At 44.8% G+C, this 14,437-nt stretch overlaps 1 protein-coding gene across 1 annotated transcript in view; it reads left to right on the top strand.

The window, feature by feature from the left end:
* Nucleotides 1–13,898, top strand: part of fdxr (ferredoxin reductase) — a 20,924-nt gene extending 7,026 nt beyond the window's left edge. Inside the window, exons 6-13 of the mRNA XM_080841249.1 lie at nucleotides 551–664; nucleotides 3,351–3,452; nucleotides 4,595–4,702; nucleotides 6,529–6,613; nucleotides 7,550–7,728; nucleotides 9,185–9,356; nucleotides 10,418–10,591; nucleotides 11,863–13,898. Coding sequence (XP_080697375.1) covers nucleotides 551–664; nucleotides 3,351–3,452; nucleotides 4,595–4,702; nucleotides 6,529–6,613; nucleotides 7,550–7,728; nucleotides 9,185–9,356; nucleotides 10,418–10,591; nucleotides 11,863–11,993 — 1,065 coding nt within the window. The 3' untranslated portion in view covers nucleotides 11,994–13,898. The remainder of the gene's footprint in view (nucleotides 1–550; nucleotides 665–3,350; nucleotides 3,453–4,594; nucleotides 4,703–6,528; nucleotides 6,614–7,549; nucleotides 7,729–9,184; nucleotides 9,357–10,417; nucleotides 10,592–11,862) is intronic.
* The last annotated feature ends 539 nt before the right edge of the window (nucleotides 13,899–14,437 follow it).

Raw genomic sequence — 14,437 nt, 5'->3', positions numbered from 1 at the left:
TGTGATGTAGATTTCTTTGAATAGGAATGGGTTGTGCTCTTTAACTGCAGTCCTGAGGAAAGACTGTCACCTCTGGGCTATTAATATCCCATGTATTAATGTATCTAATCAATAAACAGAATTAACGATTAACATAGTCATGACAGGTTGCAGAGTGTGAGGATTTTATTGATTAGTATACCACCGTTAACAATAAATAACGTCCCGTCATGTTGCAGAGTGTGAGGATAACACCTTGTAGATACAGCAAGCTTACAAGTGACCGTGGAAAGCAAATGTCTGCTGGAGTGTCACCCACTCTAGTCCAACCCTGATGGTGCTTCTCTTGGTTACGGTGATGTGATGGTGCCTCTCTCTCTATCTCTCTGGCAGAGTTACAGTGATGTGATGGTGCCCCTCTCTCTTTCTCTCTGGCAGAGTTACAGTGATGTGATGGTGCCTCTCTCTCTTTCCCTCTGGCAGAGTTACAGTGATGTGATGGTGCCTCTCTCTCTTTCTCTCTGGGAGAGTTACGGTGATGTGATGGTGCTTCTCTCTTTTTCTCTGGCAGAGTTACGGTGCCGAAGGAAACCGCAGTTTGGGCGTGCCGGGTGAGCACCTGCCTGGCGTCTACTCCGCCAAAGACTTTGTGGGTTGGTACAACGGGCTGCCCTACAACAGAGAGGTACCGTACACTTACCCTCCCTGCACTCACTGATGTCCACTGACGGTCACAAACACACACGCACACACACACACACACACACACACACACACACACACACACACCGTACACACCCTCCCTGCACACACTGATGTCCGCTGACGCTCTTATACACTTCATAATAGGCGGGCCAAATGTAGTTGATATCCTCACACGTATTCATCTGCATACTGAGTGTTAAAATCTCACAGTGTCTTATTTAAAGGCATAGAACCAGTCTGGCTGGCAAAGAAATGTTCTTGTTGTTCCAACTGGTAGAGCAAGGTGCTAAGAACACACAGAACATGGGTCTGACAACACACAGAACATGGGTTTGACATCACACAGAACATGAGTTTGACATCACACAGAACATGGGTCTGACATCACATAGAACATGAGTCTGACTTCCAGGAAATAAACATCCTGTTTTAAATGTGCATCCTAACTGTAAGTCTCTTTGGATAAAGGTGTCTGCTAAAGGGATACATGTGAATGTGATGTAAAATGTAATAAACACAAAAAAAAGGCTTATTTGCAGCTCCAAAGAGTTCTATGTAGATCTGAGATGTCCCCCAGAGCCCAAAGTACCTGTTAGAGCTTGCCCTAGAATAGAGAGTAGAAAGAACCCTATAATGAAGAAATGATTACACTGACTTTTGTATCTGACATGGTGACATAGCTAGTTATTGTTCACTTTTGTCCACCACAACCTACAAAGTGCTTTGAAAACCATACTTTCTTTTAATTAGATCTTTGTGTTTGAAGCCAAAGGGCTGTTTACACAGGCTTACTCATATCCTCAGGAAGATGGGTGCTATTTTAACCAAGGCCGTGTGAATACAGCATCACACAATAACAAGCAATGGTTCTCTGTGTAGATGTGTATTGACCCTGATGTCATGTCTCTACAGTTTGGATGGGACTATGGGAATCATGCTGTGGCACACTGAGGGCCTGATTTACTAATATGCGAGCGCTTCTTAATCTGCGTTCGCAAATTAACGCACGGTGTTTTTCCGCATTTTTCGTGGTATTTATTTAGGAAGAGAACATTAAGCTTCAGCGCAGTGGAGATAGATATATTGGTTCACGTTCGCTCAATCACTGAACCTGATTCAATGTGTGCACTGCAAAATTGTTGTTCTGCCCGCCATCACCTACAGCAAGATGTTTAAAAGAACACGATTATAAAGAATATGCTATTGGTGGCATTAATGCATAAACTGTCTATTATAACAATATAGATGTGTACATGGCGAGATTAATAATTTCTACAAGGGACATGGGTTCACTACAATATATATGGACGTGGGTGCAATCAATGGTTCATGTTACGTTCGGAAAGTTTGCGATTTCAAAAAAAGTCCTGTTTGATGTCTATAATTTCAGCTTTGGCAGTGGGGAAATGTATTGACCAGTGCGCCATAGCAATGCTTCGAGTACCTGTGTGAATATTTGTGAAGGCTGAGATATATCAACTGCTGATACTATAACTGTTTGAAATGATTCGGTGCTAATATTTGCAATGTTTACCAACTGATTGAATGGAATGTGATCTCCGGTTGGAGGGTTAGATGTCGTCTCTAATCTGGTTCAGTAATTGAGTATTGCGTGGCTGGTTAACCTGTACCGTCTAATCATTTAACTGAAAATGTGTTATACGAGTTGAAAAAATGATTTCTGTGCGCTGTCTCTGTCTTCTATCTTCGCCTTTCTCTTATCACTGCTGCCATATCAACGTTTTCAGACTCAATGAAAATGCGCTTCCTGGTTAAGACGTGCTTTTAGGAGGCGGAGAATTAGCGCGCAAATCAGAGATGTGCGCTTGCCAGGCAGTTTAGTAAATACCCCGCAATACATCATTAGGCGCACTTATCTTCGCTCCTCCCAAATTTTGCGCATGTTTCCACCCACCTTTTTGTGTCCTCCGCGTCCACACCCACAAAGCGTTAATATGCGCTGCGCCCCCTTAGTAAATACCGTTTTATGTTTACGACTGCTATTTTACGCCAGAAATGGGCGCAATCCTGCCCGGAGCGGGACAGATATACACAACCCATATTTTCAACTTGTGCCAACCCAGAGTAGTGTTCCGCTAACCGAGAGCAGCGCTCCGCTAACCAAGAGTAACGCTCCTCTAACCCAGAGTAGCACTGCGCTAACCCAGAGTAGCGCTCCTCTTACCCAGAGTAGCGCTCCGCTAACCCAGAGTAGCGCTCCGCTCTTTGGTGTTGCACTCCTGAGGTGTGCAAGGGAAGATAGCCACAACAAAGGTCTGTGACGTTGCAATATTTCCTGTCAGGGTTTAGCAGGTTTGACCCAGTTAGTCACAATGTGTTTACGCAGACGGGACCGAATAGCCACATGTTTACTGTTTATAAGGGTGGCCTGTTTGATCTCAATCACTCTCCCTGTGTGTCTGTGTCTGTGTCTGTGTCTGTGTCTGTGTCTGTGTCTGTGTCTGTGTCTGTGTGGTGTGCGTGTGTGTGTCTGACTGACTGACTGTCGGTCTCTGTTTGTCTGTCTGTGTGTGTGTGTGTGTCTGTGTCTGAATCTGTGTGTGTGTGTGTGTCTGACTGACTGACTGTCGGTCTCTGTTTGTCTGTCTGTGTGTGTGTGTGTCTGTATCTATGTCTGTATCTATCTCTGTCTCTTCCCCCTGTAGCTCCGGCCAGATCTTAGCCATGATACAGCTGTGATTCTGGGTCAGGGAAACGTTGCCGTGGATGTTGCCAGGATACTCCTGTCCCCGCTGGACATGCTGAAGGTTACTGACCGCCTTCATCCTGTCTCTCACACCATCTCTGCTTTCATTTCTTTTTCTTCCCCACTTCCTTCTTGCCTTTTCTCTCTCTTCTTCCCCTTTTCCTTTTCTCTACCACTCCCCTCTTGCCCCTCCCCTTTCTCCTCTCACATCATCTTTCTCTCTCTCTCTCGCTCTCTCTCTCTCTTTCTCCCTCTCTCTCTTTCTCCCTCTCTCTTTCTCTCAGCAGTTCCCTGGCCTGATTTTTAGCTTGACTGTCTGCATTTTTCCTGCCTGCAGACTGACAGCTAGATAAACAGTGTGATTGTGAAAATGTCCCTATTTATCTGATTTGCTTTTCTCACGACAGAAGAGCGAAACCAAACAATAACCTCACTGTGTGTGTGCGTGTGCGTGTGCGTGTGCGTGTGCGTGTGCGTGTGCGTGTGCGTGTGCGTGTGTGTGTGTGTGTGTGTGTGTGTGTGTGTGCGCATGTCTGTCCCTATGTGTGTGTGTGTGCCCGTATATCCCTGTGTGTGTGTGTGTGTCGGTCTGTCTGTCTGTCCCTATGTGGGTGGGTGTGTGTGCCTATCTGTCCCTATGAGGGAGTGTGTGTGTGCCTGTCTGTCCCTGTGTGTGTGTGTGTGTGTGTGTGCGTGTGCCTCTCTGTCCCTGTGTGTGTGTGTGTGTGTGTGTGTGTGTGTGTGTGTGTGTGCGTGTGCCTCTCTGTCCCTGTGTGTTTGTGTGTGCCTGTCTGTCCCCTTGTGTGTGTGTGTGTGTACCTGTCATTCCCTGTGTGTGTGTGTGTGCGGGTGCGCCTGTCTGTCCCTATGTGTGTGTGTGTGTGCCTGTCTGTCCCTGTGTGTGTGTGTGTGTGTGTCTGTGTGTCTGTGTGTCTGTGCCTGTCTGTCCCTATGTCTGTTTGTGTGCCTGTCTGTTCCTGTGTGTCCCTGTGTGTGTGTGTGTGTGTGTGTGTGTGTGTGTGTGTGTGTGTGTGTGTGTGTGTGTGTGTGTGTGTGTGTGTGCGCCTGTCTGTCCCTGTGTGTGTGTGCTTGTCCTTCTGTGTATGTGTGTGTGGCTGTGTTTGTCCCTGTCTGTGTGTGTTTGTCCCTGTGTGTGTGTGTGTGTGTGTGTGTGTGTGCGTGCGTGTGTGTGTGTCTTTGCAGAAGACCGACATTACCCAGGCTGCTCTGGATGCCCTGGCCAATAGCCAGGTCCGGAGGGTTCTGATAGTGGGCCGTCGGGGGCCGATGCAAGTGGCCTGTACCATCAAGGCAAGTGGGCTTCAGTTTGATCCGGTTCAGCTCCGCTCCACTCCGCCCCGCCCCGCCTCATCACACCTGCTATCACAAAGGAGAATACAATGAAATGATTTTAAAAGGAATCTGAGTATGTAGACAAGAAACGAAAGTATGCTGACACAATGATGTTTAGACAAGAAACGAAAGTATGCTGTCAGAATAATAATGTTTAGACAAGGAACGAAAGTATGCTGTCAGAATAATAATGTTTAGACAAGGAACGAAAGTATGCTGTCAGAATAATAATGTTTAGACAAGGAACGAAAGTATGCTGTCAGAATAATAATGTTTAGACAAGGAACGAAAGTATGCTGACCCAATAATGTTGCCTAATCACTAGTCAGTAGCACTGCTCTAGTGTTGCCCAATAACTGACCAGTAGGTCTACTTTAGTGTTGCCCAATCACTGAACAGTAGGTCTACTTTAGTGTTGCCCAATCACTGACCAGTAGCACTGCTGTAGTGTTGCCCAATCACTGACCAGTAGCACTGCTGTAGTATTGCCCAATCACTGACCAGTAGCACGGCTGTAGTGTTGCCCAATCACTGACCAGTAGCACTGCCATAGTGTTGCCCAATCACTGACCAGTAGCACGGCTGTAGTGTTGCCCAATCACTGACCAGTAGCACTGCTGTAGTGTTGCCCAATCACTGACCAGTAGCACTGCCATAGTGTTGCCCAATCACTGACCAGTAGCACGGCTGTAGTGTTGCCCAATCACTGACCAGTAGCACTGCTGTAGTGTTGCCCAATCACTGACCAGTAGCACGGCTGTAGTGTTGCCCAATCACTGACCAGTAGCACTGCTGTAGTGTTGCCCAATCACTGACCAGTAGCACTGATGTAGTGTTGCCCAATCACTGACCAGTAGCACTGCCATAGTGTTGCCCAATCACTGACCAGTAGTACTGCTGTAGTGTTGCCTAATCACAAGCATACATTTTGTCCTCCTTTCCTTCTGGCCTGCAGATTTCTCAATGCCTTTTTGGTGAAAGGTTTCCCTGGCAGGAGAGAGATTGTATCTCAATGGGATAGATCATGAAAAATAAATATCAGTCACCAATCTGTCCCATTGGCAGCATAGCCAGTCCATCCAGCCTCTTCTGAGTAATGGTGTTTCTGTGAAAAGTTTAAATTATTTTCAAGCCCTCGCTCTCGCCACCCCACCGCGAACAAGCCACACGCTTGGATGCACACACACGCACACACATGCACACAATCACACACGCACGCACACACACACACACACACAAACAAACAAAGAAACCCACCCAACCAGTTACTTTTGAACTTTTGAGCTCAGTGCTGGCCCTGATCCAGGACTTGATACGCCTTTGCATTTCCCACTGAATCTCACGATGACATCACACCCACTCGCTTCCTGCCTCAGCCAGAGGGTGCAGGGCGCAGGATTAAGAAGATTGGCTGAAGTGTGTGTGCCCGTGTGTGTGTGTGTGCCCGTGTGTGTGTGTCTTGAGTTGAAAGATAATGAGCCTGATATAAATGATCTGCTAAACTGTAAAAAAAAAAAATACTGATTACTCTCTCTGTGTTACTCTGTATGTGTGTGTGGGTGTGTGAATGTGCTGCTTCCATATGGTGAGATGGCGACTTCGACTGGAGCTGTTACCTTTAGAAAAGCTATAAAGCTGTAAGATGTTCTTCAAGTTACATTTTAACAGAAGCTGTGCGAGGTGTAAAGAAATGTTTATGTCTATCAGAGTGTGTAGGTGTGTGTGTGTGCGTGTGTGTGTGTTCACTTTAGATAAGGGAAGTGACAAGTCATGTCTTTTTACAGGAACTGCGTGAGATGGTGAACCTGCCCGAAACACAACCTGACATGCTGACTGACGACTTTCATGGTGTTAATGAGGCCTTAAAAGGTGTGTGTGTGTGTGTGTGTGTGTGTGTGTGTGTGTGTTCCAGTAAATTATTGTGTGTGTGTGTTCTAATTAATTATTGTGTGTGTGTATGTGTGTGCGCACCTAACATACTGAACTTCAAAGGGTGCCCTGGTGATTAAATGCACTGAGAGTACAGGCAGATCATTAACACATAGGATAATAGACATAATATTGGCTCACATGGGGCAGATTGGCGTCATATTGGCATCATGTGACTGTCTCCCTCTCTCACTCACTTTCCCTCTCTCTCTCACACACACACACACACACACACACACACACACCCCGTCAAACTCAATCTCTGGCAGGCCCTGGTATTTCCCTTGCTTGGCTAACAGCAGTTTCAAACGGCCTCTTCTTTTCTTTCCCTTGGGAACGATTGGGGTCATCAGCAGTTTGTTTACATGTGACTGCAGGGCCGCCAGTCCTCGCACGAGAGAAACATTCCTGGTCCTCCCAGTAGCTCATCAGTTAAGTTCACAGCAGTCATTGCTGGTGCCTAATTAGAGATGACGCTACAGCCAGCTATGCCTTGCATCCAGCGGAGACTCTAGCGCCACCTGCTGGCCCTGATAGAGAGTTGTGAGCAGCTAAGTGAGGCAGTGCCTTACGACAGGTAGTCTTGCTGTTATTCTCCTGGTTGTGCAAAGTGCACATAAGTATACAATTATAAGGCTACATAAACGCGTCTGCTACATTACTAGCTATAAGGTAATGGGTGTGGATTATGGTAGGGTATTGTGTCTGTCTGTGTGTGTGTGTGTGTCGTCACACCTAATGCCGTAAATATCAGGTTCTGGTTAATAAATATGTAACCACTTACTGAATGGAGTGTGTGTGTGTGTGTGTGTGTGTGTGTGTGTGTGTGTGTGCCTGCCTTCGTGTGTGTGTGTGTGTGTGTGTGCGTGTGTGCAGACCTACCGCGGCCCAGGAAGAGGCTCACAGAGCTGATGCTGAAGGCACTGAGGGAACAGGCTGGTAAAGAGGCTCACAGGAAGTGGGGTTTCCGTTTCCTGCGCAGCCCACTGGACGTGCTGCCCAACGCGGACGGCACTCGAGCCGCTGCCATCCGATTGGCCCTCAACAAGCTGGAGGTCAGAGGGCACCACCACCATCATTCTATACATAATACATAATGTGGGTTTTGTATACAATAATTACTAATACATAATGTGGGTATTATATACAGTAATTACTAATACATAATGTGGGTATAAATCAGTGCTTGCAAAGCATTTATATACTTTTTATTATGTATACTTACTCATATGATATGTAGGTGGTGATGTTAGAGTGATTGTAATTTATCTATGTATTTATAACTAGGCACACATAATAAAAAGAATACTTTCGGCCGTTTTCACTATACTTGATGTTAGTTTAAGTATCATCTCGAGGGAAGAAGGAATCTTCTAATATCTAAAATTCATGATTAAGGGAAGTTTATGATTTGGTCAACATCCTGGCAAGTGGCAGGAGATCCTAAGCATTTGATTGCTTACGAAACTCCTAGAGGAATTACTACCGTGTTTGAAACACATGACTAGATTAGTTACTACCGTGTTTGAAAAACATGCCTAGATTAATTACTACCGTGTTTGAAACACATGACTAGATTAGTTACTACCGTGTTTGAAACACATGACTAGATTAGTTACTACCGTGTTTGAAACACATGACTAGATTAATTACTACCGTGTTTGAAACACATGACTAGATTAGTTACTACCGTGTTTGAAACACATGACTAGATTAGTTACTACCGTGTTTGAAACTCATGACTAGAATAATTACTACAGTGTTTGTTGGTCTTTGGTGTGGTGACCCTGCCCTTAAAAGAACACTGGTGACTATGACTGTAAAATGAGCGATGATTGTAAAATCAGACAGAAACCATGTGACAGAAACCATGTGACGGCGCTGAAGTTGAACCGGAAGAGGTTTGTGTGTTTGTGTGTGTGTGTGTGTGTGTGTGTGTGTGTGTGTGTGTGTGTGTGTGTGTGTGTGTGTGTGTGTGTGTTTGTTACATGGGAAAGAATGGAATCATCGTTCTCAGGTACTTAAAATTTTGAATTTTAAGTGGGAATTCACCGCTCATAAATCGTCTGACAGCAAGGCAGCCAGCCAAGCAGGGTTTTGGCAAAGTTATTGTTTATTTGATTAAATATTTCTTTATTTTATTATTTTCCGTGTTTGAAACTGCACATTAAGTTTGTCTGCAGATAGGGAGGGTAGTGGTATAATTTGGTCTGCAGCCAGTTTAGAGAACCATGGTCTTCTCAGGCCCGCTCTTCCTTGTGTGTCTGTGTCTGGCCGTGTGTGTGTGTCTGTGTGTGTGTGTGTGTGTGTGTGTGTGTGTGTGTGTGTGTGTGCGTGGCTTTTTAAGGTGGCGCAGTGGTAAACCAGGTTCCTGGAACACCCCAGGCAGAGTAGACTGTAGATCTCAGAGGTTCCTTACAGTTAAGCGGAGCCACTGTTAGCGGAGCTTCTGGTAGCGAAGCCACTGTTAGCGGAGCCACTGTTGCCTTGCTCATGCTCCGGTATGTGCAGGGTTTGGGGGACGAGGCACGTGCTGTGCCCACCGGCGAGGTGGAGGAGATTCCGTGTGGCGTCATCATCAGCAGCATTGGCTACAAAAGCCTACCCATCGACTCCGCTGTGCCCTTCGACCCCCGAAAAGCCATCATTCCCAACACAATGGGGCGCGTCCAGGAGACCACAGGTGGGTCAGCCCTGTCCTCTATCCTTACAGTGGATAGGAAAAAAACTACTACTACTTCAACTACCCTGAAGTTTAAGTGGCACTTTAACAGTTTCAGTTGGTGTTGGTGGTGTAGCAGCTTCTGACTAAGGGACATCAACTTGTCTCTTCCTCAGAGACACTTTTAGAAGGTTTCAGAAGTAGCCTTGCTCACTTGGACCTGGAGTGATCGCTACATCAGCCAAAGCACAGCTGTTTCATAACTGTATTAAAAAGCATAATGCAAGGTGTGTGTGTGTGTGTGTGTGTGTGTGTGTGTGTGTGTGTGTGTGTGTGTGTGTGTGTGTGAATAATGTAAGCGATAGTGTACTGTAAGATAAAATCTAAATATAACCAATATAATCTCATGACAAAAATGGCAAGTGAGGTTCACATGGGGAGAATACACAAGAAATTTAAGACTTCACACCTTCGAAATGCAGCAAGAAAACAAGCAGGCCATAACGCATAATAAACTGGAACACAGGCCGTAACTCTAGATGTCAGTGAGATAAAACAGAAATAAGGAAGCGTGCACAGTACAATCAGACCAGCAGTAAAAGGTACCAAAACACCTTGTGGTTTAACTGTGTACAGAGGATACCAAAAGATATGAAATCATGCATGGTTTAATATCTTCTGGTACCCTCTGTACACAGTAAAAACACATACTGCATTTCTAAGGTGTGAAGTCTTACATTTCTTGTGTATTCTCCCCATGTGAACCTCACTTGCCATTTTTCTCATGAGATTATATTGGTTTTATTTTGATTTTATCTTACAGTACTCATGTAGAATAAGTATGCATAGCTAAGGTAACTTAAAGTGAAGTGACGGCCTTCTATGACGGACAATACTTGACTCTTTCTGTGTGTGTGTAGTATCTCTTAAATTATATAGGATTGAATTATTTAGTGAATCATCAATTAAGCATTTCTTTGAGGGTTGAGTTTTCAGATCCTGGGTCACATGATTCCATTGGGTTTTGACTGGTTCTGTCGGATTCTCACTGGTTCTGGCGGGTTCTGTTCCTCTTGCTGCAGGTCTGTACTGCAGTGGCTGGGTGAAGAGAGGTCCCACCGGTGTCATAGCAACCACCATGAATGACAGCTTTGACACTGGGCGCGTGCTGCTCCAGGACCTTGACTCAGGAGCCATCGACATATCGGAGTCAAAGCTGGGAGCGCAGGGCATTGCGCCCCTACTGGAGAAAAAAGGTATGCCAGACAGAACCAGGATAGATATGATGGCTTTTCTTGTATAGGACATTGCTATAATGTGGTAGCCTGGTGACACCAGCCTACGTATTTCCGCCTGAATTGATTTCAAGCTCATACTCAGTCTGGCCCAGCCCCATTGACAATCGTTTGCAGAACTCAAAATTTTGCTGGACCAATCAGCGAACAGTTCAGAGCTGTGACGCAAAACTCGCCTTGCCGAGTTGCATGTAGTCCAGCCGAGTTTGTAGTTTAACAGTATAGCAAAAATGGCTACGGAGGAAGAGACACGAAAAGCTATCGGAGAAGTTGTCTCAACTCTCGAGAACATCAGACAATTAAAAGGAGAACAAGAGGATTGTCTTGTAAGTTTTATGATGAGAAAGGACGTCGTAGCTCTTCTCCCAACTGGCTTTGGGAAGAGTTTAATCTACCGAATGCTTACTAAACGTTGCTGATTGGTTAAGGGAACTCCAATGATTATAAACCTCAAGATAAGCACCCGCCCATCTCGGAAACCAAAATGCATTGGGTTGGCCCAGACTGACTGACGGAAAGAAATGGAGTCACAGTCTGGTAACGGCCAGGCTAATAATGTGGCCCACCAGTCATAAACTATAAACCCTTAAAAGGCATTTTTTACTACAATAATGGACTTAAGCATTTTGTTGTATTGCACTTAAACACTTAAACATCTTTTTGACATCTGATCTGATTCTTGTCAAAATACTGTATGTCAACCCCGTAAAAGCTCACTCACACCAGTTTCATCCTTTTTGTGAATAAGTGACTTCAGTCTAGCTAAAAGATCAGCCTGCAAGACGAACCATCCATGGCATAAGGTCAAGCCATTTGGTCTTTGTGTGCAGGTCATACTAAAGCTTTGGGTTGGGGAGTTTTTGTAAATAGGGATTTTTCCATCACAAAAGGGGGACGAACTGGTACCTAAGGGGACAGTGGAGACGTATACAGTTACTGTATACTTATACTTGTATACTTGTATACTGTATACTTATCTCAGACCATAGGCAGGAAGGACATCTGTCTGAGGGTGTTACCGTCAAAAGACAATGTTTTCTTATGTATGGTGGGGCCACAGGGTTTGGGCTGGGGTTCGAGGATGAGCAAGGACCATTAAGTTGGTTTACTCAAATCTAGACTCTTGATGCGGGGTGTATTTGTTTGTGTGGGTATGTTTGTTTGTTTGTGTGTGTGTGTGTGTGTGTGTGTGTGTGTTTGTGTGTGTGTGTGTGCGTGTGCGTGTGTTTCAGGGGTGCGTCCGGTCTCGTTTAGTGACTGGGAGAAGATAAGTGATGAGGAAGTGAGGAGAGGGGAGGCTCAGGGGAAACCCCGGGAGAAGATGCTGGACGTGCAGGAGATGCTATCTGTCGCCTGGGCCTGAAGACGTCTCAAAAGCGTCTCACAGACGTCTCAAAAGCATCTCACAGACGTCTCAAAAGCATCTCACAGACGTCTCAAAAGCATCTCTGGGATGGTACAGCAATGGTCAGCCTCACTGAGTTCAGCCGTTCTCATTCCTGCCCTCAGCATCTCACAGCACTTGATGTTCTACACGTGTTCTACGTCTGTTCTACACGTGTTCTCCCAGCTCAAAGACGCCTGCTTTAACCCATCAGTCCGACACCAACAATGTCTCTGTGAGCTCAGGTGTTTGGGGACAGAGACGTCCACTGGATGCTTGAAGCACACCTGAATCATCCCAAAGGGCCTTTAGATGGGCGTCTGCACCCCCCCCTTCCCCTGTCCTCTACCCAACCCAAAACAAAGTACTATTAACTAATATATTATTATAAACATTAAACTCTATATTTCACAGAACTATATATTAAAACTATTATGCTGTGATTATCATTCTCCTTAAGCCGATGTGGGAGCCTGTTCCAACAAAGCACTGACTGGCTTATGCTCCTTGAGGTTAATTAACGTCGGACACAGGGCTATGGTGGAATTGTCTTTTTTGCGTGGGAAGGTTCCCAACTGAGTTCTGTACATGCTGAAGGGAAGGTGCTTCGGTGCTTCTGTGCTTCCTCTCTGTTTCCTTCAGCATAGGGGAACACGGGATCGTCCTTTATGGAAGGACAGGAGATAAGGCCGTCCCACAATTCCTTGCGACAGCAACAGCAATCGCTGTTGTCTAATTACATTGGCTTGTGTGAGTGTGTTGGGATTTAGTAAGCACTGCAGTTGTCTCTTCCCAAGGCAAGGTACGTTTATTTATGAAGAACAATTCATAAATATAGGTTATTCAAAGTGCTTTACAAATGAGCAGAATGATTAAAATATTATATACTTCGACTATTCAACCACAGCCTAGGTCTGGTGAGAGTCCTGAGTATTTGTATCCTATGCCTGTCTTTGGTTGGAATGAAACAAATTAAATTGCCTTTAAAGTACTACCTATTCATATGGGTTTTCATTTCTAACAAACTAGGAGGAACTTGATGCCATTTGATTTATAAACTAAGCTCTGATTGGTCAGTAGTTGGCTTGAATAAAGAGGTCAAAGCCGAAACAGTTCTGTGTCCGTCTGCAGAGTCCAACCTAGTAGTCTTTCAGGCAAAGTGTGTGTGTGTCTGAATGTGCATAAGTCAGCCATTAATCCTGTCTTTTAAAGCAAAGTGTGTTTGTTTTTGAATGTGCATAAATCAATCATGAATCCTGTCTTGAGAAAACCCCTTTGGTGTGTGGACCAGAGGCCAGTGTTGAAGCTGCTGCTAGTATTGCTGTTATAGCCATAATAAATAACATGATGTATATTCTTTTATAACTGTTATAGCAGTTATGTTGTGTTATTTTGTAATTGTAATTGCAATGATATAATAATACAGTGCTGTTTAAGAGTGCTGAAAGTACTTCAGTAAAGGAAGAAAAACAGGCAACAGGCAAACAAAACTGACAAAACTGGCAAAACAGCTGACTGAGATCCTGCTAGATGTATACATACACGCTATATTTAAAATGGTTTTTTTTTCTGCAGCGCTCTGATTATCACTCTAGAATGCAATGATTATGTCTTCACACTGGTGGAAACTAGATTTAGAATTTAGTGAATCATTTCATTTAATTGTTGATGTATAACCGTTTCTGCTATGTCATTATATTCTCATAGAGGGTTTGGCACACTGTACCTTGGTATCAGGGTTCTGGGCGTGGAGGCTGAGCTGGGTTCCTTCCCCACAGCAACGCTGAGATGATGTCACAATGCTGTTGAGATGATGTCACAATGCTGTTGAGATGATGTCACAATGCTGTTGAGCAGGTGCCACATTGCTGTTGAGACTGCCGTGGTCTTCTTATTTTACCACTGTCCTTTTAATTGACTTTTTGACTGACCAGTACCTGAATAAACATGTCATGGTTGTGGAGTGACAGGCATGACTGCCATTTTATTTACCAGTGTCGTGCCATCTTTAGGAGGCAGTGTTGGAATATTTTTATAAACATAGCACATAAAGTAAGGACATTTGTGTTTGGTAGATTACTTCTTTGTTGTAACAATGCTTATTGGCAAAACATCTTATACCGTTGGAAAGCCTGTTTATTTCCCTTTTAAATGGTGCCACATTTGTAAGGAACATGCATTTGGGGGATGATTAGCAGAGCTGAGTATGTGGGTTGTGCCCATGAAAAATTTGCCAAATCTTCTCTGCCTGGTCTCAATACAGCTAGATACCAAGATGAGATTTGCAACCAGTGGTAATCCCATATCTCCACAGTCTGGGACCGAACTCTGTCCTACAAGATAACAACGCTCGCCCCGACAGAGCAGGGTTTATCAGAGACTACCTCCAGAATTTGGGAGTGGAGAGGATGGAATGGCCTGCC

The sequence above is a fragment of the Sprattus sprattus genome (assembly GCF_963457725.1).
Source record: "Sprattus sprattus genome assembly, chromosome: 6".
NCBI classification, from domain to species: domain Eukaryota; kingdom Metazoa; phylum Chordata; class Actinopteri; order Clupeiformes; family Clupeidae; genus Sprattus; species Sprattus sprattus.
This window is presented reverse-complemented; position numbering and strand designations above follow the sequence as displayed.